General features: G+C 42.7%; 2 protein-coding genes, 1 non-coding gene and 1 pseudogene across 3 annotated transcripts in view; 3 read left to right on the top strand and 1 right to left on the bottom strand.

The window, feature by feature from the left end:
* The window catches only part of LOC129013202 (olfactory receptor 11H4-like), a 38,105-nt gene extending 30,626 nt beyond the window's left edge, over positions 1-7,479 (top strand). The window contains 1 exon segment of the mRNA XM_054449698.2: positions 6,527-7,479. Within this exon segment, the coding sequence (XP_054305673.2) occupies positions 6,527-7,479 (953 nt within the window).
* A 14,438-nt stretch (positions 7,480-21,917) lies between these two features.
* On the top strand, positions 21,918-22,291 carry LOC134738121 (uncharacterized; annotated as a pseudogene).
* Positions 22,292-22,969: 678 nt separating this feature from the next.
* On the bottom strand, positions 22,970-23,041 carry TRNAE-UUC (transfer RNA glutamic acid (anticodon UUC)). The gene has a single exon. It is a non-coding gene; the product is annotated as a tRNA-Glu (tRNA).
* A 3,191-nt stretch (positions 23,042-26,232) lies between these two features.
* LOC134738119 (FAM231A/C-like protein) lies at positions 26,233-26,742 on the top strand. Its single transcript, XM_063651357.1, has one exon. It carries the CDS (start codon positions 26,233-26,235, stop codon positions 26,740-26,742), a length of 510 nt encoding a protein of 169 aa, XP_063507427.1.
* Positions 26,743-26,977: the final 235 nt, after the last annotated feature.

Here is a 26,977-nt window from a genome sequence, read left to right as displayed (position 1 = left end):
TAATGCCTTTTTTTATTGTTTCTTTTAAGAAAAAACTAAGAATGAAGATATGACTTCTTCCAATGAGAGAAGAATAACAGTGTAGGTCTTTTCCAGAAGCTGACAGTTATTCCTCATAACATTGGATTCATTTTTTTAAACTTAACTTCTAATCGCTGCCTAGGTTTATGAAATGGTATCATTCATCTAAAAGCAAAATACAGCTTTTAGGATACCCTGTTGGGAATTTTCTTTCTCCTCAACCCTGGCTGACACAGAGGCTGACTTCACTGGCTTTAAATCCAAGTAGCAAATGAAAGAAAGATGATATCCGACAACCTACATGGTAAGTCAAATGGCACAACAGGGCACTTACTAGCACCTGGGAATACTCTAGGAATAGCAAAGATCACAAAAATTGCCTAGGGAAGGTACAAGATCCAGAAGAGTGAGTACCTTCAAAAACAATATTTTATAATGACTGTTTTTCTCAGCTTATAAAAGTAATATATGTTGCTCATAGGAATTTTGAGAAACATAGACCTGTATGCATAAAGAAGAAAATTACAGAACCTGTCATTTGACCTTGTAATACTTGCCCCTATTAATTTTAAGTTTTATTTCTTTACAGGAATTTTTCTGTTCTTCTGTGTTATTTACTTTTTCTACAAAAATGTATTTAAAGACTATATAAACTCACTATGCAAAGAACTCTGTAAAGATTGCATAAGAAGAAGCTATATAAACCTTAGCTACTCAAAGTCAGTATTACCTTATTGCTTATTAGAAATTTGGAATCCCAAACCCCATTCATTTCTTTTGAGTCAGAATCTACATTTTAACAAGCTCCTCAGGAAATGTTTCTGCACTTCTATGATTAACTTCTTTATTACTAATTTTTTCCACATGTCCAATTTCTATTTAATGGGTATAAATGTTTAAAAGCTCTGAGTATTTTTAAGTGGCCCACAAGAAAATTTGTTTACAAGTTTATATTCCCTCCAGTAGTTTTTCTGAGCATCTTTTTATTGCACCTCCACCAACACTGGTGTCATAATTATTCATCTTTGCAAAAGCAAAATTATATATCTCATATTTAAATTAACAACCTTCATCTAGAAATGTGAAAGTTATTGACTTAGCTCTCACAATATACACTGAAATTTTATATTCACATTTTTAAATGCCCCTTAATTTTATTGAAAAGAATACTATTTCCAATTTTAAAGGCATTTCAGCATGCAGGTATATAAATATATGTTCCAAAATATCCATTGCATTGAAAAGCATATAAAAACATAGTACTCACTTAGTAAACTTTTGTTGAGTTTTTGAAGTGGTTTAGGCCAGTAATCAGCTATAACGTGGAATAAAATTTAGAAGACAAGCATGAAAAGATTGTATCTATCACATGTCTGCTCAATAAATGGTAACAAGGTGACATTTTACATAAAATGAACTAAAATTCATGATGGAACAGTAATCAAAAAGTTAATGCTGTTATTTAAAGCAATTTTACTGAAAATATGTTAAGAAATATTGTTCTTTAATTATACAACTGCTGAAATTATATAAGATGAACGATAATGTAGCCAGTTCTTAAATTATCCAATAACAGAAAACCCAAGTCATCATGTCATCTTTGAAGTAACCCTAAGGGGAAAAAAATTTGGAGAGAGACAGAGATAGAAACACAGACAGAGAGAGAGTGAATGGTGAAATAAAGTGGTTAGAAAGAAAGAATGGCCTTCTCTAAGATATTTGGTGATATTGTCCCTGGACTAAGACCTAAACAAAAAGATCTTCCAAACTTCAGCTGAGAGCATTGTGGTGAGAGGGTCTTCCTGCTTGCAAGGTTTATGAGATGTACAAAGGTGAACAAAAAAGAATGGGCCATCTCTTGCCCTCAGAAGAGAGAGGCGCTGGACCCATCATAAACTAGAATACGAACATTCCAAAGGATTATCTCCATACCAGAGAAAGAAGAACAAAATTGTCAAAGACAATTGACATGAAAATCCAGCAAATCTCAATTGTTTTAAATAGTGTAAGTTCCCCCAAACACAGGCAAATTAAATCTAAGTGTGCTGAGAGAATTTACAGAAGTGATTTCAAAGCCATTATTGGTTTTCTTAAAGAAACCTGGAGAATGGAAGAAAATTTTTAAAAACTGAAATTGAGCAAAAGTTTTTTAATGCCATAAAGTACAAAAGCTGCTTGTAAAACTTTTTTATAAACAATCTATTTAATACTGTATGCCAGAATGTTTTCCAGAGATACAATGCCATTTTCTTTTTTTTTCTTACAGTCTAGAGGTCTTTTATTTTTTTTTTAACGTCTAATATGCCATGAATTCATAGGGAATAGGTTCCAGCAGCTCAGGCTCCTTCCCATTGGTTCTCACAAAGTGTGCTTTTCTGGGTGGTGCAGGGTGGTGAGTTGAACCCAGGTACCTTTGTCTTTGGCTTCTTTTTTTTCTGATCATTTTCGCATTTCAGGAAGCTATCTTGGCTCTTAGAGTGCCTAATGTGTTCCATATGCACATTAATTCTCTTGGCAAGAGTCTTGCCCTTAGTTTGTTTACAACAATGCCAACAGCATGCTGGGGGACACTGTAGACTCTTCCAGTTTCGCCATGGTGACACTTGTGGGGCACTCCTTTTTGAACAGTACACATTCCCTTGATGTCTACAATATCACCTTTCTTATAGATTTGCATATACGTGGCCAAAGGAACAATTCCATGTTTTCCAAAAGGCCTAGAGAACATATATCGGGTGCCACTCCTCTTTCCCTTTGTGTTTGTCATTTTGGTGAAGTACTGGAAGACGGCAGTTCTGGCTGAAAGGCTACAATGTCATTTTCAACATCTTTGTATGATTTATCTATTTTTAGCCTAGCTGTCTGTATACAATTGTTGCTAACAATAAATGTTAACCTGAAAAGGCATTTTTTCATGTCCTACATATTTTAATCAGACTTACATGAAACATACAAGAAATGTTTCTCAAATAAAATAAAATAGAGAAAAAAGCTAATGCTTTGAAAGTCAATGCAAAGCCAAAAATATCTTAATAGACTGAAGCAGTTGGTGCAATTCAATCATTAACCTCCCTCACTTCAAAAACTCAACAACACAAGTGTCAGGGCCAATCTGATTTTAAATCAATCTATTTCTCTTGTAGGCAAACTCTAAGTGCTTTAGTAAAATGAAAAACCTCAATAAAAATCAAAAGTATAAAGTAACTGACCACTAAAACTAATGTTCACTTAAGTCTGCATGAGTTTCTACAGCAAAAAAGGTTATAGCACCTCTGTGCTCTGTGTCAATCACACAGTATAAGGGGTATTATGCTCAGTTGTAGTACATCATATTTTCAGAAAAACATGATCAATCAAACGAAGGCTACCAGGATGATGAGCATCTGGAAATCACACCATATTCAATTGAAGAAACCAAGAATGCTCGGTCTAAATAGAAAAGACTCAAAGAGGACGTGGGTGCTTTCCTCAAATATTTTTCAATGCTGCTTTATAGACTTATTCTGAGCACGATATAGCAGAAAGAACAAGTTATGCCTAGTGCTGCCACTCACTGTCTGCGCATCTGGGCTGGTTACTCAGCCCTCCTATGGCTCAATTATTACTTCCATAATTATTGCAAGAGGAAGAAGAGTAATGCATGTTCAAAATCCTAACGGAGTATGTGCATAGGGTGGGCATGTTATAAGTGTTAGTTTCCCCTTTCTGAGGCAGAAGTGAGACCAAAACAATAAATCAAAATGGGAAAGTGACTCAGGAATACAAGAGAGAACAAGAAAATTTATTGCAACTTCTAAAACTGAAAGCTTCTCTGAAAGAGATGCCCTGCCTTCCTTCGTAATGAGCTCTTTGTCATTGGTTATTCCAGCAGAAGCTAGATAATCAACTAACAAGAAGGTAAAAGAGAGGGACTCTTAGAGCTGGTGGAAGTGAGGCTGGAGAACCCTTAAAGTCTCTTCCAGCTCCAAGATTCAGTGAGTTTAGATCAAGGAGAAAATGGGATCTTTAAGGTTCCATTCTAATCCATAATTTATCTGAGGCCAGTGAATGCGAGCAATACATTATTCCAAAAAATAGAAGGACAAACTTGACTGTATTTCCTTCAGAACACAGGAGAAAATGGGTGAACAAGGTACAATGTTCCATTTCCTTAAGTGGGTCCCTAGGACATAACACCTTGAATCAGTTGTCCCTCATGCAATAAAAACAAGTAGGAAACAGGGGCGCAAGGAGGTAGTGGGAGAAAGGGGATAATATATCTAATTGATGAAAACATTAGAAATAATAAAAGCAATGATAAATTAAGGGCTTCAAAGAAGACAAAAAACTGCTCACATCTTGGGGATTACATTTATGCAGGAGTTCACCAGATTTTTTTTTCTAATGAACTGATGTGGTTAAGAAAATGTGGACAGAGCATTTGAGCTCTGGGCTTCTAGACTGGAAGGCATGTAGAAGGAAAAAGACAGGTGAAGCAGGGATGAGAGGTCCATATTCTAAATTTCTAGGCTAAATTTTGGCCTAAATCAAAGCCTAAAATTTGCAACGATTTCTATTTCCCTATGTTCAAAAATCGTAGCCAGGTTTCTCCAGGGATTAATAAAACACTAAATCAAAAAATACCAGAGAGTAAATAGGTTGCATGCAAACTGGACTTCCACAAGGATGCCTGGTTTGAGATGATGGTTTTCAGTGCTGTTCTGTTATGGTTATGAGTGTAGTCTGATCCTCACTTCCACAAAAGTCCCCCAGAGAGCAGGGTGAGGAAAGGGCAGTGTGGGAAGAGATCAACCAGGAAGTTTTTCAGATTGCAACCTAAGTAGCCTTAATACAAACCACAGTGTAGCCATCAAGAAAGGATCCTGTCGTATAAGGCTACAGTGATATTCCTGCCAGGAAAGATAGCCTATCAGGAAGAAAATGAGAATTCAGGTGTGTCTGGTTGGCACAAAAAATAAGTTTTTTAAAAAATAACATGTATTATGTATATTTAAGGTATACAACATGATGTTACCAGATACATATATAAAGAAAATGATTACTATAGTGGAAGAAATTAATACACCCATCATCTCACAAGGTTACAAAGTAGTCTTATAATAATGAAGTCCAGAGCCCATTCCCCCACCACTTGTGGCAAGCATACCTATAATCTACTCATTTGGCAAATATCCTAAATACAATACACTAATATGAACAATTGTCTTCATGTTGTACATTAGATCTTTTGGCTTGTTCAGCCTACATATTTGCTATTTTTTTTTTTTTACCTAAATCTTTCCATTTCAAAAAAAAAAAGTCTTAATAAGAAACCTTATCACGAGGGAGTTACATCTTTGGTGTGGTCTAAAGGGCCTGGAAAGCACTCTCCTAATCATACACACACACACACACACACACACAGAGAAAGACTTACACACTTGTACTTAACCTGTCAAAAGGCTAAAATTTCACAGGCAAAAAAACATCCTTTTGCATTTTGAAACCACTTTAATTCATAAGATTAACAAGGGACTGTAATATCCAACATAATAATACCTGAACAGTTTATAATAGCTCATATTTCTGTAGCATTTTATAATCTGTAAACTACTTTTGCATATACATATTGTTTCATGCAATTCTCATGTCAGCTTTGCTATGTATGTATTATTAGTCACATTTCACAGAGAAAGTAATGTAGGCTCAGAGATTAAGTCCTTTGCTGAAGAAACACTGCTTACTAAGTGACAGAGCAAGGATTTAAGTCCAGATCTGTTACGTCTCCAAAGCTCGTGCTGAGACACACTGGTGGATTACAAACCCCATCTGGATCCCAGAACTGTATACATTCCAAAGCCTTCTTCGTATGATTCTTATAATAACAAAGTCCAGCGCCCATGACTACACCATCTTACAGATAGAAAGTAAATAACGATAATGGCCTAGAAATGGTCACTTAACGTAGCTAAGTTGTAACTTGCTTAAAATCACTTTGTCACTATGCAGTTATTTTCATATCTGGCTTCTTAAGTCTCATGTTCTCTCCTATAATCTGCTTGAGTAATATTACTGTTTCATTTAGTAAATCTGTTAATTTTAATTTTTTTTATGTGAGTTACCCATACCAACACTGACCTCTCAGTTTAGCTTTAGCCAGCCACCTATATGTATTTTCCATCATGTTCTCCAAAGCTGGCTGCACCAGGCAACCCAATGAGAATGCAGAAAGGAAATTTTGAATTTATATTTTTATTTTGATTCCAATAAAACTTTTTCAAAGTGTTACCAATTTTTACTATGTTGATGGACAGTAGTTTATATATAATTTATAGTGAATAGTCTTATATAGAAGGGTATACTCAAAAACTGTATTGTTGGGGAGTCTGATCAAAAAAGAAGTAGAAACCACTGGTCTAGTCTATACCCCCTTCCCTATGACCAGGAAAGTGTGCTTGCTCTCCTGGGGAGGAATTGGGAGGAATAATTCCCTCTGGATATGTAATTTGTGCTCTAATCCTCACAGGATGGCAGAAAATGACCTCAGAGGCCAGAAATATCTCCAACACTGTGAGAGATTTAATCCTCTTGGGCTTCTCTTGCCTCTGGGAAATACGGGTCTTCCTCTTTTTCACATTCTTTGTGACTTACATACTGACTCTCCTTGGAAACCTGGTTATCATGTGTGCAGTGCGCTTGGACCACAGGTTCCACACCACCATGTGCATTCTGCTGGCCAACTTCTCCTTCCTGGAGATATGTTATGTCAACTCTGATGTGCCCAACATGCTAGCAAACTTCCTTTCCAAAAACAAAAGCATTTCCTTAGCTCGATGTCTCCTCCAGTTATACTTCTTCTTCTCACTGGGCATAACTGAATGCTTATTTCTCTCCATCATGTCCTATGACTGGTTCCTGGCAATCTGTTGCCCCCTACACTATCCTACTGTCATGACTATTAAGTTTTGTAGCAGCCTGATCATCTTTTTCTGCATCTATGGTTTCCTCTGGTTTCTAGTCCCAGTTATACACATTACCCAGCTGCCATTTTGTGACTGAAACATGATTGATGACTTTCTATGTGACCTCAGTCCCCTGCTGGCCCTGGCATCAGCCTGTGTCCCAATCCCAGGGACTGTTCTCATATGTGGCACCATGAATTCACTCCTCATCTTTGCGACTATTTTCTACATTATTGGCTCCTATACCCTGGTGCTGAGGTCTGTGATGCAGGTACCCTCGGCTGCTGGCCGGAAGAAGGCCTTCTCCACCTGCTCCTCACACCTGGCTGTCATGTTTTTATTTTATAGCTCAGTCATGATGACATATGTGAGCCCAGGGTCAGGACGAGCAGAAAGCATGCAGAAGTTCACAACTTTGTTCTACTCAGTTTTGACCCCTTTGTTCAACCCCATGATCTACAGCCTCCAGAATAAAGAAATGAAGGATGCCTTGAAGAACGTTCTAGGGGGCTCCTAAAATTGGTCTGTGATGTTAGTGAGTTATTCCCAAGTAAGTTCAGACTGTGAGCCCTCTAGCAGTGAAGAGCTGAGAAACTGGCAAGTAGATGTGAACTTTTCAAAGGAGACATTTCAAAATCCTAAATGCCATGTTATCAATGAATCCTTTCCCCAGGCAGAATTAATTGCCTCTTCTACAGCACATTACTTACACTTCTATTTAACATGTCTTTCATTCTTTCTTGTATTATGCTCAGCTATTTACAAATGTGTCTTCACATGCCTCCCATCTTTATTAGATTTTAAGTTCCTTGAGAGCAGGAACTATGCTTTATTAATTTCTGTTAATTCCAGAACCCAACACGGTACCTAGCATATATGTCAATAATATTAATTTAAATAAAATAAATATATTACTTCATATTTCCTTATTAGTTTCTATCATTTTTCATGGTCAGGACAATATCTAAAGAAACCACACAAACTCTGTAACAATCTATATTTTATATGTTTTATACATGAAATGAAAAGAACTTTCATATAAGAACATGAGGTCAACTTTGACTGGTAGGACGAGCTATTACCTGATAATCGAATCAATGGAAAAGTTTTACCACATGAAAGTGAATGTCTAAGAAATCATCTCCTTCCTTCCCCTCCTCAATCCCTTTGTCTGATGTCAGTTGCATTATTTCATTTTCTTCTTACTAACCATGCTTCCACTCCTGTATATTTTAAAATATGTCCCACAATCCTTGCTACTGAAAGTGTGGTCTTTGATCATCAGCTGGGTGTCACTGGAGAGCTTTTTAGAAGGCAGGGTCTGAGGACTGGATTGGGGCAGTTCCAAGATGGCCTAATAGGAACAGCTCCAGTCTACAGCTCCCAGCGTGAGTGATGCATAAGACGAATGATTTCTGCATTTCCAACTGAGGTACCAGGTTCATCTCACTGGGGATTGCCAGACAGTGGGTGCAGGACAGTGGGTGCAGTGCACCAAGTGTGAGCCAAAGCAGGGCCAGACATCAGCCCACCCAGGAAGCACAAGGGGTCAGGGAATTCCCTTTCCTAGCCAAGGAAAGGGGTGACAGATGGCACCTGGAAAATTGGGTCACTCCCACCCTAATACTGTGTTTTTCTGATGGTCTTAGCAAATGGCACACCAAGAGATTATATCCCGCACCTGGCTCAGAGGGTCCCACACCCACAGAGCCTCGCTCATTGCTAGCACAGCAGTCTGAGATCAAACTGCAAGGTGGCAGCAAGGCTGGGGGAGGGGCGCCCACCATTGCTGAGGTTTGAGTAGGTAAACAAAGGGGCCGGGAAGCTTGAACTGGGTGGAGCCCACTGCAGCTCAAGGAGTCCTGCCTGCCTCTGTAGACTCCACCTCTGGGGACAGGGCATAGCCAAACAAAAGGCAGCAGAAATCTCTGCAGACTTAAATGTCCCTCTCTGACAGCTTGGAAAACAGTAGTGGTTCTCCCAGCATGCAGTTTGAGATCTGAGAACAGACAGTCTGCCTCCTCAAGTGGGTCCCGGACCCCTGAGTAGCCTAACAGGGAGGCACCCGCCAGTAGGGGCAGACTGACTCTCACATGGCTGGGTACCCCTCTGAGACAAAACTTCCAGAGGAATGATCAGGCAGCAACATTTGCTGTTCACCAATATCCACTGTTCTGCAGCCTCCACTGCTGAAACCCAGGCAAACAGGGTCTGGAGTAGACCTCCAACAAATTCCAACAGACCTGCAGCTGAGGGTCCTGACTGTTAGAAGGAAAACTAACAAACAGAAAGGACATCCACACCAGAACCCCATCTGTATGTCACCATCATCAAAGACCAAAGGTAGATAAAACCACAAAGATGGGGAAAAAACAGAGGAGAAAAACTGAAAATTCTAAAAATCAGAGCACCTCTCCTCCTTCAAAGGAATGCAGCTCCTCACAAGCAATGGAACAAAGCTGGATGGGGAATGACTTTGACGAGTTGAGAGAAGAAGGCTTCAGATGATCAAACTTCTCCGAGTTAAAGGAGGAAGTCCAAACCCATGGGAAAGAAGTTAAGAATCTTGAAAAAAGATTAGATGAATGGCTAACTAGAATAATCAATGCAGAGAAGTCCTTAAAGGACCTGATGGAGCTGAAAACCACGGCACGAGAACTATGTGACAAATACACAAGCTTCAGTAGCCGATTCGATCAACTGGAAGAAAGGTTATCAGTGATGGAAGATCAAATGAATGAAATGAAGCAAGAAGAGAAGTTTAGAGAAAAAAGAATAAAAAGAAATGAAAAAAACCTCCAAGAAAAATGGGACTGTGTGAGAAGACCAAATCTACATCTGATTGGTGTACCTGAAAGCGTCAGGGAGAATGGAAGCAAGTTGGAAAACACTCTGCAGGATATTATCCAGGAGAACTTCCCCAATCTAGCAAGGCAGGCCAACATTCAAATTCCAGAAATACAGAGAACACCACAAAGATACTCCTCAAGAAGAGCAACTCCAACACACATAATTGTTAGATTCACCAAAGTTGAAATGAAGGAAAAAATGTTAAGGGCAGCCAGAGAGAAAGGTCAGGTTACCCACAAAGGGAAGCCCATCAGACTAACAGTGGATCTCTCCGCAGAAACTCTACAAGCCAGAAGAGAGTGGGGGCCAATATTCAACATTCTTAAAGAAAAGAATTTTCAACCCAGAATTTCATATCCAGGCAAACTAAGCTTCATAAGTGAAGGAGAAATAACATACTTTACAGACAAGCAAATGCTGAGAGATTTTGTCACCACCAGCCCTGCCCTAAAAGAGCTCCTGAAGGAAGCACTAAACATGGAAAGGAGCAATCTGTGCCAGTCACTTCAAAAACATGCCAAATAGTAAAGAGCATTGAGGCTAGGAAGAAGCTGCATCAACTAAAGAGCAAAATAACCAGCTAACATCATAATGACAGGATCAAATTCACACATAACCATATTAACCTTAAATGTAAATGGGCTAAATGCTCCAATTAAAAGACACAGACTGGCAAATTGGATAAAGAATCAAGACCCATCAGTGTGCTGTATTCAGGAAAACCATCTCACATGCAGAGACACAAATAGGCTCAAAATAAAAGGATGGAGGAAGATCTACCAAGCAAATGGAAAACAAAAAAAGGCAGGGGTTGCAATTGTAGTCTCTGAAAAAACAGACTTTAAACCAACAAAGATCAAAAGAGACAAAGAGGGCCATTACATAATGGTAAAGGGATCAATTCAACAAGAAGAGCTAACTATCCTGAATATATATGCACCCAATACAGGAGCACCCAGATTCATAAAGCAAGTCCTTAGAGACCTACAAACAGACTTAGACTCCCACAAAATAATAATGGGAGACTTTAGCACCCCACTGTCAACATTAGACAGATCAATGAGACAGAAAGTTAACAAGGATATTGTCCCTGTTTGCAGATGATATGATTGTATATCGAGAAAACCCCATTGTCTCAGCCCAAAATCTCCTTAAGCTGATAAGCAACTTCAGCAAAGTCTCAGGATACAAAATCAATGTGCAAAAATCACAAGCATTCTTATATACACCAATAACAGACAAAGAGAGCCAAATCATGAGTGAGCTCCTATTCACAATTGCTTCAAAGAGAATAAAATACCTAGGAATCCAACTCACAAGGGATGTGAAGGACCTCTTCATGGAGAACTAGAAACCACTGCTCAAAGAAATAAAATAGGATACAAACAAATGGAAGAACATTCCATGCTCATGGGTAGGAAGAATCAATATCGTGGAAATGGCCACACTGCCCAAGGTAATTTATAGATTCAATGCCATCCCCATCAAGCTACCAATGACTTTCTTCACAGAGTTGTAAAAAACTACTTTAAAGTTCACATGGAACCAAATAAGAGCCCACAATGCCAAGTCAATCCTAAGCCAAAAGAACAAAGCTGGAGGCATCATGCTACCTGACTTCAAACTATACTACAAGGCTACAGTAACCAAAAGAGCATGGTACTGGTACCAAAACAGAGATATTGACCAATGCAACAGAACAGAGCCCTCAGAAATAATGCCACATATCTACAACTATCTGATCTTTGACAAACCTGACAAAAACAGGGAATGGGGAAATGATTCCCTATTTAATAAATGGTGCTGGGAAAACTGACCAGCCATATGGAGAAAGCTGAAACTGGATCTCTTCTTTACACCTTATACAAAAATTAATTCACGATGGATTAAAGACTTAAATGTTAGACCTAAAACCATAAAAATCCTAGAAGAAAACCTAGGCAATTCCATTCTGGACATAGGCATGGGCAAGGACTTCATGTCTAAAACACCAAAAGCAATGGCAACAAAAGTCAAAAGTGACAAATGGGATCTAATTAAACTAAAGAGCTTCTGAACAGCAGAAGAAACTTCCATCAGAGTGAACAGGCAACCTACAGAATGGGAGAAAATTTTTGCAATCTACTCATCTGACAAAGGGCTAATATCCAGAATCTATAATGAACTCCAACAAATTTACAAGAAAACAAACAAACAACCCCATCAACAAGTGGGCAAAGGATATGAACAGACACTTCTCAAAAGAAGACATTTAGGTAGCCAAAAGACACATGAAAAAATGCTCATTATCACTGGCTATCACAGAAGTGCAAATCAAAACCACAATGAGCTACCATCTCACACCAGTTAGAATGGCGATCATTAAAAAGTCAGGGAACAACAGGTGTTGGAGAGGATGTGGAGAAATAGGAACACTTTTACACTGTTGGTTTGACTGTAAGCCAGTTCAACCATTGTGGAAGTCGGTGTGGCGATTCCTCAGGGATCTAGAACTAGGAATGCCATTTGACCCAGCCATCCCATTACTGGGTATATACCCAAAGGATTATAAATCATGCTGCTATAAAGACACATGCACACGTATGTTTATTGTGGCACTATTCACAATAGCAAAGATTTGGAACCAACCTAAATGTCCAACAATGATAGACTGGATTAAGAAAATGTGGCACATATACAGCATGGAATACTATGCAGCCATAAAAATGATGAGCTCCTGTCCTTTGTAGGGAAATGGATGAATCTGGAAACCATCATTCTCAGCAAACTATCGCAAAGACAGAAAACCAAACACCGCATATTCTCACTCATAGGTGGGAATTGAACAATGAGAACACTTGGACATAGGGTGGGGAACATCACACCCTGGGGCCTGTCAGGGGATGGGTGGCTGGGAGAGGGATAGCATTAGGAGAAATTCCTAATGTAAACGATGAGTTGATGGGTGCAGCAAACCAACATGGCACATGTATACCTATGTATCAAACCTGCGCGTTTTGCACATGTACCCTAGAACTTAAAGTATAATTTAAAAAATGTTGTATCCAAAATAGTTGTCTCTTCTGAATGTTCTTTACATACTTATATTTGGAAGATTACACATAGTAAAAAGGATTGAGAATATGAAGAAAAGTTTGTATGGCAACTTATGCAGTCATTCGTTTAAAATATTTCTGAGAAAAACTATCTCCGCATTGTACTAGCTTTTGGATTATCCCAGATTATCAAAATTTCCTTCCTTCCCTCAGGGAGATCACAATTCTGTAATGGAAGTAAACTTTTTTAACCTTTCTTGTTCAGTAACAGTTTGATTGAAATATAATTCATATACCATACACTTCACCCTTTTAAAGTGTACAATTCAGTGTTTTTAGTTCATTTACATAGTTGTGCAACTACTACCACAATAAACTTTAGGATAATTTCACAACCCCACTTCCCCTACCACCAAAAAATATTCCAAACCCATTAGCAGTCGCTCCCTGGAAACCACTAATTCACTTTCTGTCTCTCTGTATTCACCTATTCTGGGTATTGCCCTAATACCAAAAACAGGAAACGACATAACAAAAAAATAGAACTGCAGATCAACATCCCTGATGAAGATAGATGCAAAAATCCTTAACAAAAAACTAGCTAACTGAATCCAACAGCATATCGAGAAGATATTCTACCACATTCAAGCAGGTTTCATACCAGGGATATAGGGATGATTTCACATATGCAAGTCAATAAATGTGATACACCACATAAACAGAATTAAAAACAAAAATCACATGATCATCTCAATAGATTCAGAAAAAGTATTCAACAAAAATCCAGCATCCCTTTATGATCAAAACTTTCAGCAAAATCAGCATACAAGGGATATACCTCAATGTAGTAAAACCCATTTATGACAAACCCACTGCCAAAATAATACTGAATGGGGAAAAGTTGAAAGCATTCCCTCTGAGAACTGGAACAAGACAAGAATGCCCGTTGTCACCACTTTATTCAACATAGTACTGGAAGTCCTAGCCAGAGCAATCAGACAAGAGAAAGAAGTAAAGGGCATCCAAATCATTAAAGAGGAAGTCAACCACTCTTTGTTGATGATATGATTGTATACCTGGAAACCCTAAAGACTCCTCTAAAAAGCACCTAGAACTGATCAATGAATTCAGCAAAGTTTCAGGATACAAAATCAATGTACACAGATCAGTAGCCCTGCTACACACCAACTGTGACCAAGCCGAGTATCAAATCAAGAACTCAACCCCTTTTACAATGGCTGCACACACACACACACACACACACACACACACACACACACACAACTTAGGAATATACCTAACCAAGGAGGTAGAAAACAAAGCAGTATTCCTCTACAAGAAAAACTACAAAACACTGCTGAAAGAAATCATAGACGACATAAACAAATGGAAACACATTCCATGTTAATGAATGAGTAGAATCAATATTGTGAAAATGATCATACTGCCAAAAGCATTCTACAAAGTCAATGCAATTCCCACCAAAATACCACCAACATTCTTCACAGAACTAGAAAAAAAAAACCCAAAATTCATATGAAACCAAAAAAGAGCCTGCATAGCCAAAGCAAGACTAAGCAAAAAGAAGAACCTGGAGGCATCACATTACCTGATTTCAAACTACACTATAAGGCCATAGTCACCAAAACAGCATGGCATTGGTATAAAAATAGGCACATAGACCAATGGGACAGAATAGGGAACCCAGAAATAAACCTAAATATTCACAGCCAACTGATCTTTGACAAAGCCAACAAAAACATAAGGTAGGGAAAAGACACCCTATTCAACAAATGGTGCTGGTATAATTGGCTAGCCACATGTAGGAGAATGAAACTGGATCCTCATCTCTCTCCTTATACAAAATCAACTCAAGATGGATCAAGGACTTAAATCTAATACCTAAAACCATAAAAATTCTAGAAAATAACATCAGAAAAGCCCTTCTAGACATTGGCTTAGGCAAGGATTTCATGACCAGGAACCCAAAAGCAAATGCAGTACAAACAAATAGATGGGACTTAATTAAACTAAAGAGCTTTTGCACAGCAAAAGGAAAAGTCAGCAGAGTAAACAGACAACACACAGAGTGGAAGAAAATCTTCACAATCTATACATCCAACAAAGGACTAATATCCAGAATCGAAAACAAACTCAAACAAATCAGCAAGAAAAAAAATAATCCCATCAAAAAGTGGGCTAAGGCCATGAATAGACAATTCTCAAAAGAAGATATCCAAATGGCCAACAAACACATGAGAAAATGCTCAACATCATTAATGATCAGGGAGATGCAACTCAAAACCACAATGCAATACCACCTGACTCCCACAAGAATGGTCATAATCAAAAATTCAAAAAATAATAGATGTTGGCATGCATGCAGTAAAATGGGAACACTTCTACACTGCTGGTGGGAATTTAAACTAGTACAACCACACAGAAAATGGTGTGGAGATTACTTAAAGAACTAAAAATAGAACTACCGTTTGACCCAACAGTCCCACTACTGGGTATCTACCTAGAGGAAAAGAAGTCATTATACGGAAAAGATACTTGCACATGCATGCTTATAGCAGCACAATTCGCAATTTCAAAAATGTGGAACCAGCCCAAATGCCCATCAAGCAACGAGTGGATAAAAAAAAATGTGGTGTATATATATGATGGAATACTACTCAGCCAGAAAAAGGAATGAATTAATAGCATTCGCAGCAACCTGGATGGGATTAGAGTCTATCATCCTAAAATAATGGGATTAGAGTCTATCATCCTAAAATCATGGGATTAGAGTCAAAGATCTCAGGAATACCTGATGAACAAGTTGTGTTTATCACTCAGCATAGCAAGGGATAACATATTTCATGGGGAAACTCTGGGATGTCTCAGTATGAAGATGTTAGAAAGAACCTATTTTAGGATTTGTGCTATGTTGGGTGATTTCGGGGAGGGTCTAAGGAAGTGGTAGTTTGCTCCAGTTGGACGCTGTCAGAAAGCAAGGGCAGTTCTATGACTAGGGTTTTTGTTTGTTTGTTTGCTTGCTGGTTTTTTTTTTTTTTTTTTTTTACTTTAAGTTCTGGGATACATGTGCAGAATGTGCAGGTTTGTTACATAGGTATACATGTGCCATGGTGGTTTGCTGCAGATTTCAACGCGTCATCTATGTTTTAAGCCCCACATGCATTAGGTATTTGTATGACTAGGTATTTTAACAAATCTAATCTATAGGCTGAAAGATTTGCCTCCATCCTAGAGGAGGTATCTATCTCTAAAATCATTCTTGCGATTCCTCGGCTGTCTGCTGTCTTCTGTCTGCGGCTGTACGCTGCCTGCTGTCTCTCTGCTTTTTATGTGATTGGCATTCAGTAGAATGCAGGTTCTGAGCACCTCATGTAGCAGAATGAGAGTCTCCTCTGCTGCCATCCTCATCAGCTTCCCTTATGCCTTGTTTACTCTTCATTCTACCACCGCAAGGTGTTTCTCTCCAACCCCTCTCCTCTCAGATTGTTCTCACACAGAGGCCATCATTTCCTAACATTGTGCTGGGCCAGAAGAACAGTAACCAGATCCTTCCCATACCAAAGCGGCAACCATTTCGGAAAAGCCTCCTTCATGTTGCAGCCATTGGACATGATAATACATGTGATGTGCTGCCATTTGTTGAGAATCATGTGAAAATTAAGCTTCTGCCCCATCACACTAAAGTTCCAGCCCTGAGTCCCCACGGTTTTCTCCCTAGGCTAAGATAGAAAGGAAGAACATGAAATGTGCAGAAAGCATTCTCTTAAGCAAACATGTATAACTTGTCTAAATTGTAATTATTTCCTGGAACAGGATGCACCTCTAACCTCTACAGGCAGATCACAGATTCCATTGTCCAGCTGTATAATGAATTCTTCTTCTCAGAGAAGAAGAATCTCCCCAGCTTGCCTGAATCAAATTTCTAGAGGTAAACGGTGAAAGGCCACAATATGAAGTCACTCTCAGATGAGTCCCTTCTCTTGTCACACCCCACAGTAGAAACAAAAGAGGACAGGGAGGCCAGAGCTGCTCAAAGCCTTATAACCCACAATTCTCGTAGTTATTCTCAACTTATAGAGGGCTGCTTTCTAGATGCTCCCCCTCCAGGACTGCAGACTGCCAAGCTCCAGGAATAAGTAGCTCTGAGAAATATATTATTTAGCTGCAAGCCACACTCACTATTGCAAATTGGAGAAAAGAAGGACAAACTTAAAAGGTGAAAAGATTAAGAGAACAACATGGTGAAACCGCATCTCTAATAAAAATACAAAAATTAGCCGGGCCTGATGGCATGCACCTATAGGCCCAGCTACTCGGGAGCCTGAGGCAGGAGAATCTTTTAAACCCAGAAGGCAGAGGTTGCAGTGAGCCAAGATTGTGCCACTGCACTCTAGCCTGGGTGACAGAGGAAGAATCCATCTCAAAAAAAAAAAAAAGAAAAAAGAAAGAAAGAAAAGATTTAAGAGAACAATTATTTTAATTGAATACACTTTGTCAAGATTAAATCAACTTTCCCCTAGAATACTGAAAGAATAAGCAATCACAATTTAGATTCTAAGTAACTGGTCTTTGAGGAAGTGTGAAAAGCAAAAAGGTGCCAGAAGCCAAAAAAAGGAGCAAAAGTCCTACTTTTCAAACTGATGAAAATAAAGTACTAAAAAATTGAAATCACCATAGTTCTTCTTGGTTCTTGGCAAAATACGAATGTACTAATTCAAATTATAATATCCTAGCTACCCTATTGTGTGCAGCTCTTACCACTGAGGAGAAAAACCAAACCCAAACAAAAGTGTGTTCAAGTCGGCAAAAATGTTTACAAACCTGCAAAATCTCTTCAGCCTATCCCTTAAACTCCAGACTTGGTATTTACGAAGTTCTGCTGTGTATGATACCCACCTTAATAACCATTCTTGCACAAGTTCTGTTAGGTATAAGCCAAGATGACACGAGTTTTTTTGTTTGTTTGTTTGTTTTTTACCCTCTCATGCCTATGTTTGCTTTTGCTTCCAAAGGCCCTTCTGAGTAAGGACTGTCCTCAGACTACTGGAGTCACTTAGTCACAAGCTCACCTGAGGCTCAGAGCTGGCAACACCTGGGAGTTTATGTCAATCCCACAGCACCCAGCAACCCTGCCTGCAAAATATTTACCCATGAGTGACAGGTTCACATGTATGAAAGCCCAGCTCCTTGACTTGAGGGGCAACTTTTGCGGTGAATTAGCTTTGGGAAATGGAATCCAGAGGCCAACTTTGCAAAAATGCAGATAGATAAAATAGGAAGAAATCTTTGCCTTGGAAGTCCAGTTGAGAAAGAGAGTGATTTACTTGAGACTGTGAAAACAGAGACTAAAATCTTTACTTTCTCTGGGAAAGAAGCTGATGGTGAAAGAGAAACAAAGAGAATGGTGGGAAATAGGGTGGGCCTATTCAGTAGCTTTAAACCATTCTGTCATATTATAAAGCCTGGTGAGGTTTTAACTAACACAAGTGCCTGGACTCTACACATAGAGATTCTGATTTAAATGCTTCCAGGTGGGTGGAAGCCATTAGTAGTCTTAAAAAGCTCCCAAGTGATTTTACCATGTGGCTAGAGATGAAAAGGACAATCTACCTACTAGAATCTCAAGTCACCAGCATTGAAGTGTCCCAAATGTGCAGCAACCTCATAGAAAAAACTTAACACCACCCATTGATGGAATCTGCCTTCCTCTCTCCATGGTCTTGTTTGCATAGCGTGGAACATGGAGAAGAGATAAAGAGGTAGATGGAGAGATTGAACCTGGAATTTGCCTATGGAGAGCAGTTTCTCAAACTTTTCTGACCACAAGATGCAGTGAGAAATATACAATACTTTGTGATCAGTTTTTTTGTTTTTTTTTTTTAAGACGGAGTCTCCCTCTGCTGCCCAGGCTGGGTGCATTGGCATGATCTTGGCTCACTGCAAGCTCCACCCTCCTGGGTTCACACCATTCTCCTGCCTTAGCCTCCTAAGTAGCTGGGACTACAGGCACCCACCACCACGCCCAGCTAATTTTTTTTTTTTTTTTGTATTCATAGTAGAGACGGGGTTTCACCATGTTAGCCAGGATGGTCTCGATCTCCTGACTACGTGATCTGCCCACCTCGGCCTCCCAAAGTTTTGGGATTACAGGCGTGAGCCACCGTGCCTGGCCAACAATTTTTTTTCTTTTTTTTAATGAACAGAGCATCAGTAAATGATACTGCAAGTTTAAGACACGTAATAGTCAAGTTAAAGGAGTCCTCCAGGCAGAAAGAAACTGACACCAGATGAAAATCTGGATAAAAAAAAAAAAGACACTAGAAATGACATCTACATAGGCAAATATATAATTTTAACATCTGACTGTTTAGCTGGGCACGATGGCGCACACCTGGAATCCCAGCATTTTGGGAGGCCGAGGAAGGTGGATCACTTGAGGTCAGGAGTTTGAGACCAGCCTGGCCAACATGGTGAAACTTCCTCTCTACTAAAAATTCAAAAGTTAGTCAGATGTGGTAGCCCATGCCTGTAATCTCTGCTACTCAGGAGTCTGAGTCAGGAGAATTGCTCGAACTCGGAAAGCAGAGGTTGCAGTGAGCCAAGACCGTGCCACTGCACTCCAGCCTGTCCGATAGAGTAAGACTCGTCTTAAAAACACCACCAACAACAACAAAAAAACAAAAACAAACAAACAAGCAAAAACACATCTCACTCTTGAAACAAAATAGAGATGGATTGTAAGGTTTATAACACGCGTAAAGTAAAATGCGTGACAATAGCATAAAGGCAGGGAGAGGAGTTATGTGAAGAGGTATGATACCACTTGAAGGCAGACTGTGATGGGTTAATTTTTGTGGAAAGCAAGGCAGAATTTTTGAAGTTTGTTTCTTCAAATACTTTCAGTTTCCTGTACATACAAGCTAGTTTGTTCTGCAGAGATCTTCTTTTCTAGGAGGCTCGGAGGGGGACCTTCTGCTGTGTGTCCTCCTGGGATGCACAAGACACAAGGGAACAGTCTTTCACTTTTCAATACAGTGATAGGCCTGAGGAGAAACAACTGCAATTTTTTTTTTTTTGATGAGTTGGGATTCTCACTGGTCTTGAACTTCCGAGCTCAGTGGAGGCTTCCCCTACGTCGGCCTCTCAAAGTGTTGAGATTAATAGGCCTGAGGCACTGCACCTGGCCACAACCACCAACATTTAAAATCATGTCCCTGGGTGGATTTGAACCACCAACCTTCCAGTTAACAGCCGAACGCGGTAACCGATTGCGCCACTGAGGCAACCTCAATTGCCTCCTTTCATCTCCATGTAGATTAAGCAATCACTAAACTCTAGGGGTTGCCATTTGCTTTCTGCAGGACAACTGTGCAGACTACAAAGCTTTGGAAAACCGGAGAGGCTGAGTCGACTAACCGTGCTGTTGCACGTTAGAAATGCGTGCATCGCGTGACTCTGAAGCCAGAAGGGCGGCCGAATGGCTTTCACCCTGCGTTGACCGTCGCCTGCTTCAGAAGCCAGTGCCTCTGGAAATGCCTGGATCTGCGACCCCAGTCTGAGCCAAGTAGGGCCCAAGGGAAGCTGAACTCCCCGACGGCTCTCATGGTAGCTCTTTCTGTTTTTTTGCGCCACCTTCAGGCAATCATCTGCTCCGCTTGCTCTCCCCTCACTCAACTTGGCTTCAGTAGATGGGGTCCCTGGGGCGGGAGCGGGAAAGAGGCAGGGGAGTCAAAAGGGAAAACGTGAAAAGGAGGAGGGAGAAGCAGGGGAGACCAGGACGAGACAATGGGACAGCCCAGGACGCCGGTGCAGAGGGCACCGGCTGGATGCAGAGAAGATGGGACATGTATCAGAATGGAGAGGGGGAAAAGGGGAGAAGATGTGAGAGAAAATCACAAGAACCTGTAGCTGCCCAAGAATAAAGAAGTAAAAATCGCATAATGTTTTTACATTAATAAAAATAAAATCGGGGGACCAGGCGCGGTGGCTCACGCCTGTAATCCCAGCACTTTGCCAGGCCGAGGTGGGTGGATCAACTCCTGACTTGAAGTCAGGAGTTCGAGACCCGCCGGGCCAACATGGGGAAAGCCGGTCTCTACTACAAATACAAAAATTAGCTGGGCGTGGTGGCGCACGCTTGCAGTCTCAACTACTCAGGATGCTGAGGCAGGAGAATCGCTTGGACCTGAGAGGCGGAGGTAGCAGTGAGCCGAAATCATGCCACTGCCCTCCAGCCTGGGCGACAAAGCAAAATTCTGTCTCTCAAAAAAATATACAAATAAATAAAAGAGGGGTGGGGAAGCAAACGACGGGCAGTAGATGTGTGGGGCGTGTTGGGATTCTGTAGTGGTTTGTAGTCTGCGTTGTGCCTGCAGCAACCTCTGTTCTAATCCGAATCCTGGTACAGTCAGACTCTATCTTAGACCCACTGGGGCGAACCCACGTGTCTTTTGGTTTGCTTTTGATTCCTGCACCAGCTGCGGCCTTTATCTGCAGCCAGAAAGCCAGAAAGCAGGGTTTACCGCTGGCCCCACAGCGCCATACTGTCTGGGGAAAAGAAGGAAACCCAAGAGTACACAAACAATGGCCCAAAGAGAAACCTTCCAAGTGCTCTATGCCTCACCGTTTAGCAGAAAATATCAAGCAACTCTCAATCTAGCTGGTCTGTAGCTTCCACGAATGAAATAATGTATTTATTGCAGTCTTTCTGGTTGAGATACTTCAAATATTTGGTGGAACTTTTAATGAGAGAGAGAGACACTCTCGAGTGTGGAAGAAAAAAAAGAGGGGATGTGAAGATGAGGCGACTTTAGGACAGAAAAAAAAAAAGAGACGAGGAAGCCATGTAAACGTTTTCGGGTGGGCTTGAGGCGATGTCAGTTTTGAACCCCGTTATGTCAGGTAAAGAGCGCAGCCTCGTCTAGCACAAACATCGTTTCCCACATTGAGGAAATCAAAGGGATCAGCAACTCTAGAGTGCGATGAAGAAGCTTCACTCTGGGCGAACCCCCTTCGTGACCACGGTCTGTCCCCTGCCAGGTAAGTGGAAATGAGCACATGGCCTGCAGGGACAGCGCAGCCTCCTCGCCCTTGCCGGTCGCTCAGGGTCACCACCCTCCCCACTGCCGCCCCTCGCCATTCTTCCAAACCACTCTCCACCAAAGATTCCACCGACAGTCACCCCACAAGACAACCCAGGCCGCCTCTCAGCAGCGGCTCCCGCCCCGCAGCCACCGCGCCCTCTCACCCCCGCAGTTCTGCCCGCCGCCTCTGCCGAGTCTGTGCACTGCACCCCCCTGGCTCCCGCTCTCCCCCGAGCTTACAGTGCACGCGGGGTTCTTCCGAACCCCTCTTGGGAGTACTGAATGGAAAAGGGGAAGCGTGTGCAAGTGCTTGGTGGAGTATAGACATCGTGGGATTTGACTGCGGTACCATCGCTTCCACGTCCTAGTGCTGATTTTTACACCTGCCTTCTGCTTAGGGTACCGGCAGCAGTTTTCCATCTGTGCCTACTCCACCTGCTGTCCTTGTTGCCTCAGCGAACATCACCTCCCTCTACCGTTCAATCAGCAAACGGGACCGCCCTCGAGGACCTCACCCGCCGCTCACCCCCCTAACAAATTCGCGGGCTTCGCCTCCGGTCGCCTCTTCCGAAGGCCTAACGAGCGCGTTAGCTGCCAACGGAGGTGAGGAGGCTCCGCTGACTGGCTGGTGCCCGTGTCCGGGGCTGCCACAAACGCCACGACTTGGCTTGGCCTCTCTCTTAGTTATTCGCAGCTCAGCGCGATAGGCGCCTCCGGGGCAGCGACGGGAAAGAGGGTGGGCTTATTGGGTGCAGCTCCCCCGGGGGCTGGCAATCTCTGCACGGCTGTATACACCTGAGCGAGACGCTCAGTCGCTCTCTAAAGCTGCTTCCGCGGATGAGGGACACGGAGATAAATAGGAGCTCTGTGTCGTGAGAGATGGTCCACCAGGACTTGCCCTCCTTCGCCCGGCTTTGCCCCTCGCTGCGGAGACTGTTCTGCCTCTGGCCCTTGCAGCAGGCCGGCTGACAGCCATAGTGAAGGAAGATTCCTGCCGGAGGGCGGCAGTGCAAAATAATTCCCTGACCGGGAATCGAACCCGGGCCGCGGCGGTGAAAGCGCCGAATCCTAGCCACTAGACCACCAGGGACACAAGGGAGAATGTCTTCTCTCTCTTCTTCCGTCAGAAGCGACAGTTTCCCTGAGCTCTGGGAGGACTTGGGTCTTGTGAGGGTCGCTCTTTGCTCCTGGAGTCTCTCACAAGGCCATTCCCTTCCTGCTTTCTTCAAAAAAAAAGCCTGCAAGCGACACACCGAGGGCTCCGCGAGGGACACCGAGGCCTCGAGTCCCGAGTCCTGGAGCGAGTTGCAGCGACCCGGCCGCAGCTCACCACTGAACTAGAGATGCGCCTTTGCGAGGCGGCAGCAAGTGACCAGCAGGTCGTGGGTCGCCAGGTCCGGAGCCGCGCACCAGGTTGCCAGGAGGAGGCGGGAGCGGGGTGAGACAGGGGCATCCTCTGCATCCTAAAGGACCCAGACGCCAGCACCCTCAACATCATAAGGATTCAGACGGATGCGGAAACCGAGACCGGCTGGATGGGAAACTCTTTCCTGGAAGGCTCCGGGACCCTCAACTGGTCTCCGACCTTCCCCTGCAGCCGTGACACCTGCCATTTTCCCATCTTAGGCGACGGCAACGCCACCCTTCCGTTTGCTCCGGGCAAAACTTCCAGAGTTCCCTCTGACGCTGGACTTTTTTCCTCAGATCCAAGATCCAACTGGTCATCAATTCATGATTTCCCATCGGCTAAGTGCGTGAGCATTGATTTACACGCGAGTCTCTCCACCTCTGCGGAATGGCTACTTTGGGCTAGGGGAGGGCCGGTGGGTTGCAAGGTGTTTAGCAGCATCCGTCGCCTCCGCTGACTAGATAGATGCCAAGGGGTTAACATTCTCCCTCCCTGCTTCCCCTAGTCGTGACCTAGTGTCCCAGCGGGGATGGGAGAGGCGTGTAAGGGCGAAGTTGCCCCCTCTTGAGAACGACTGATGCCCGTTGTCCTGCTCTGAGCTTGTGCAGAGGACTCTCCAGATGAAGGCTCGGGGGTCTATCCAGCTTGAGACCCCTCGGTCTCCCGCACAGTCGGACCTTGGGATTGGAGGCTTTTAACATCTCCACATCATGAGATTCGAAACCTTTAGGTCTTTTCTTCCATTCTGTCCTCCAAATCGGCCTCTTCCGAGTCTGTCGACCAGGGCCATCCAAGCAGAGGGCTGGGTTCGCTCAACGAGGCTCCTCTTGGCCCTCCTGGAGCTTCAGGCCTCTTTTGGTTGCAGAGAAGCTTTATGGGCCACTTCCTTCGGCATCCCTGGGGGCAGGTGCGCAGTGCCCCGGGAAGAAGAGTTTGACTGCGGTTCTCGACCCCCGGCGCCCAAACTCCATCACTGTGCGCGCGCTCTTCCAGGCTCCTGCTGGTCCCACTCGCCGAGAGTTAGGTCTCGGGTCAGCCTGAGCTCCCGAGACGCCCAGTCCCGGAAGGACACGTAGGGGAAACCAGCTGCTCACTTTGGTCTTGTCCGCAAGGGACCCCTTTCTGCTGGGAAAGAAAGGCAGCGAGTCCTGTCCTGTTGGGTAGGCAGAAGAGAGAGGTCCCTTTTATAAGGGCATTAGTCCCATTCAGACTAATGGGACTAAATCCAGAGACTGTGCTGAGTGTTGTGGATTTTTTGCATGTTCATCCTCTCCGCAGACAACTGGAGATGCATTGTCTCCAGAGGGTACAATAGAGAATCTTCCATCACAAGTCAGCAACCAGCATATGTGAGTGAGAGCATGTGTCCCACTCAGAAATGAGAGTGTATTAGTCCGTTTTCACGCTGCTGAGAAATACATAACAGAGGCCTGGATGAAAAAGAGATTTAACTGGACTTACATTTCCATATGACTGGGGAGGCCTCAGAATCATGGCAGGAGGCAAAAGGCACTTCTTACATGGCGGCAGCAAGAGAAAATGAGGAAGAAGCAAAAGCAGAAACCCCTGATAAACCCATTAGATAGTGAGACTTATTCACTCTCAGGAGAATAGCACAAGAAAGATCCACCCCCATGATTCAATTACCTCCTCCTAGGTCCCTCCCACAACACATGGGAATTCTGGGAGATACAATTCAAGTTGAGATTTGGGTGAGGGCACGGCCAAACCATATCAGAAACGGATGAAGTGACAGCATATCCTGATGTGTGTGATGGTTTTATGAGTTATTACCTATTTCAAAATTTATTGCAATGTATAAAAAAGAACAAGGACTTGCACTATCTGACTTTAAGGCTTACTATAAGCTATTATAGACAAGGCATCAGGAGTGACAAATAAACAGACTGAGTTAAGAGACTTGAAACTGATCCACAGCTATACAGTCAATAAATGGGTTTTCAATAAAAGCAGTTCAATAAAAGAAAATAAATCATTTCAATTAATGGACTTTTATATGGAAGTGGGGAGACCAACAATGTTATTCTCCCTCACACTACACACAAAAGTAATTTCAGGTGCATTATACACCAAAACTTAAAAGGTAAAGATATAAAGCATTTCAAGGATACTTTGTGACTTGTTGGTAGGCAAAGATTAGCCTACCAACAAGCAGGACACACAAAAAATATATATATAAGAAAGACATGATAAATGAGACTTCATCAACATTAGCCACACCTTCTCATCAAAAGATAGCACTAAGAAAGTGAAAAGGCAAGCAAGCCACAGACAGAAAGAAAATAGCCACAAAACGTATCTGACCTCCACACCCTGCAATTATAATTATAGTGGTCTGGTACACTGCACCTAGTTTCTGCTGGAGTATTTTCTGGGTGTATCTAATGAGTAAGAGAGGGCCCCATGGGATACTCCTTCAGTTCCCAGATGAACAGTGGGAAAGACTCCACGTTGACCAACCCCAGGGGCCTGAAAACCCAGGTCCTCAAGGAGGGTAGAGGATACCTGGACCCCGACCCAGACCACTGGATGGGCTGTACCAAGAGACCCAGTAAGAGAAGGGATTTCCTCCTGCCTCAGGTTCTCTGTTCTTCTGTGGTTAGACCACCTGAACCCAACTCCCTCCCCAAGCACTGGAGATGGGCTTTTCCAAGGGCTAGGGATCTTGCTGTCCTGAGAACAGCTGAGCAAGGGGGTCGAGGAGGAGGTTGGGTGGTGGAGGAGAGGAAACCAGCTAAGATGCATGAAGCAGTTGGCTATACCAGGCACAGAGAGGACCCGCTGGGACCCAAGAGCCTGCATATGAAGCCAGGCCTTGGGCCACCTTGTTCCTCAAAGGGGTGCCTACTTCCATGGGGTCTTCAAAGGGACTGTGGAAAGAGAGGCCTTCAGACCACACCTCTGAATGCTTTTCCACCACAGCATGCCCTGTGGCCTTTATCCTGCTGGTGTGGAACAGTCAGACCCCTGCAGGGCTGCAGAGCCTCTATACTGGGAGGCATCCCAGCCTGAGTGTCAGAGCTCAGAGAGCAGGTCCCCAAGCAAGCAGAGAGGAGGGCACCTTTTGGACAGAACGTGTGGGACAAGAGCGATGGCTCATCCGTTCAGGTTCCTCACAAAATGAGAGTCAGGAAGATCAGGGCGCAGACCTGATTTCCCACCCAGGGCTGAAAGCAGACAACCAGAGGGAGAGCAGCACCTGGGCCAATGAGGTAGAAGACAGAAGACCTCAGTGTACTCCTGCCCTCAACCTCACCCCCTCCCACCCACATCCTCCACGCCCCCTGACCACCTTCCTCAGAAGTGTAATAGGAATCCAGATTCCCCCTGGCCTGGTTGCTGCGAGAGGCACAGTGGCCTGATGGAGCCTGAGGCAAGCGTGGGAAGATGTGGATTGTCTAACTGGAGGTTGGGAGTTCAGGGTGCAGAAGGAGAAGCTTGGAGTGCAGGGTTTGGTGGTATGCGTGTGGCAGTAGGCAATAGAAAGAGACAACTAGGTCACTTGAAATACCATGAGAATTCAAATGTAGAAAATTCCCGGGGAAGTATACGTGCAGGCATTCACGAGATCCAAAAAACAGCTGCTGCACAACTGCA

The sequence above is a fragment of the Pongo pygmaeus genome, chromosome 15 (assembly GCF_028885625.2).
Source record: "Pongo pygmaeus isolate AG05252 chromosome 15, NHGRI_mPonPyg2-v2.0_pri, whole genome shotgun sequence".
In the NCBI taxonomy this organism is placed as follows: Eukaryota; Metazoa; Chordata; class Mammalia; order Primates; family Hominidae; genus Pongo; species Pongo pygmaeus.
Note: the sequence above shows the minus strand (reverse complement) of the source record. Positions and strands in the feature narration are given on the sequence as shown.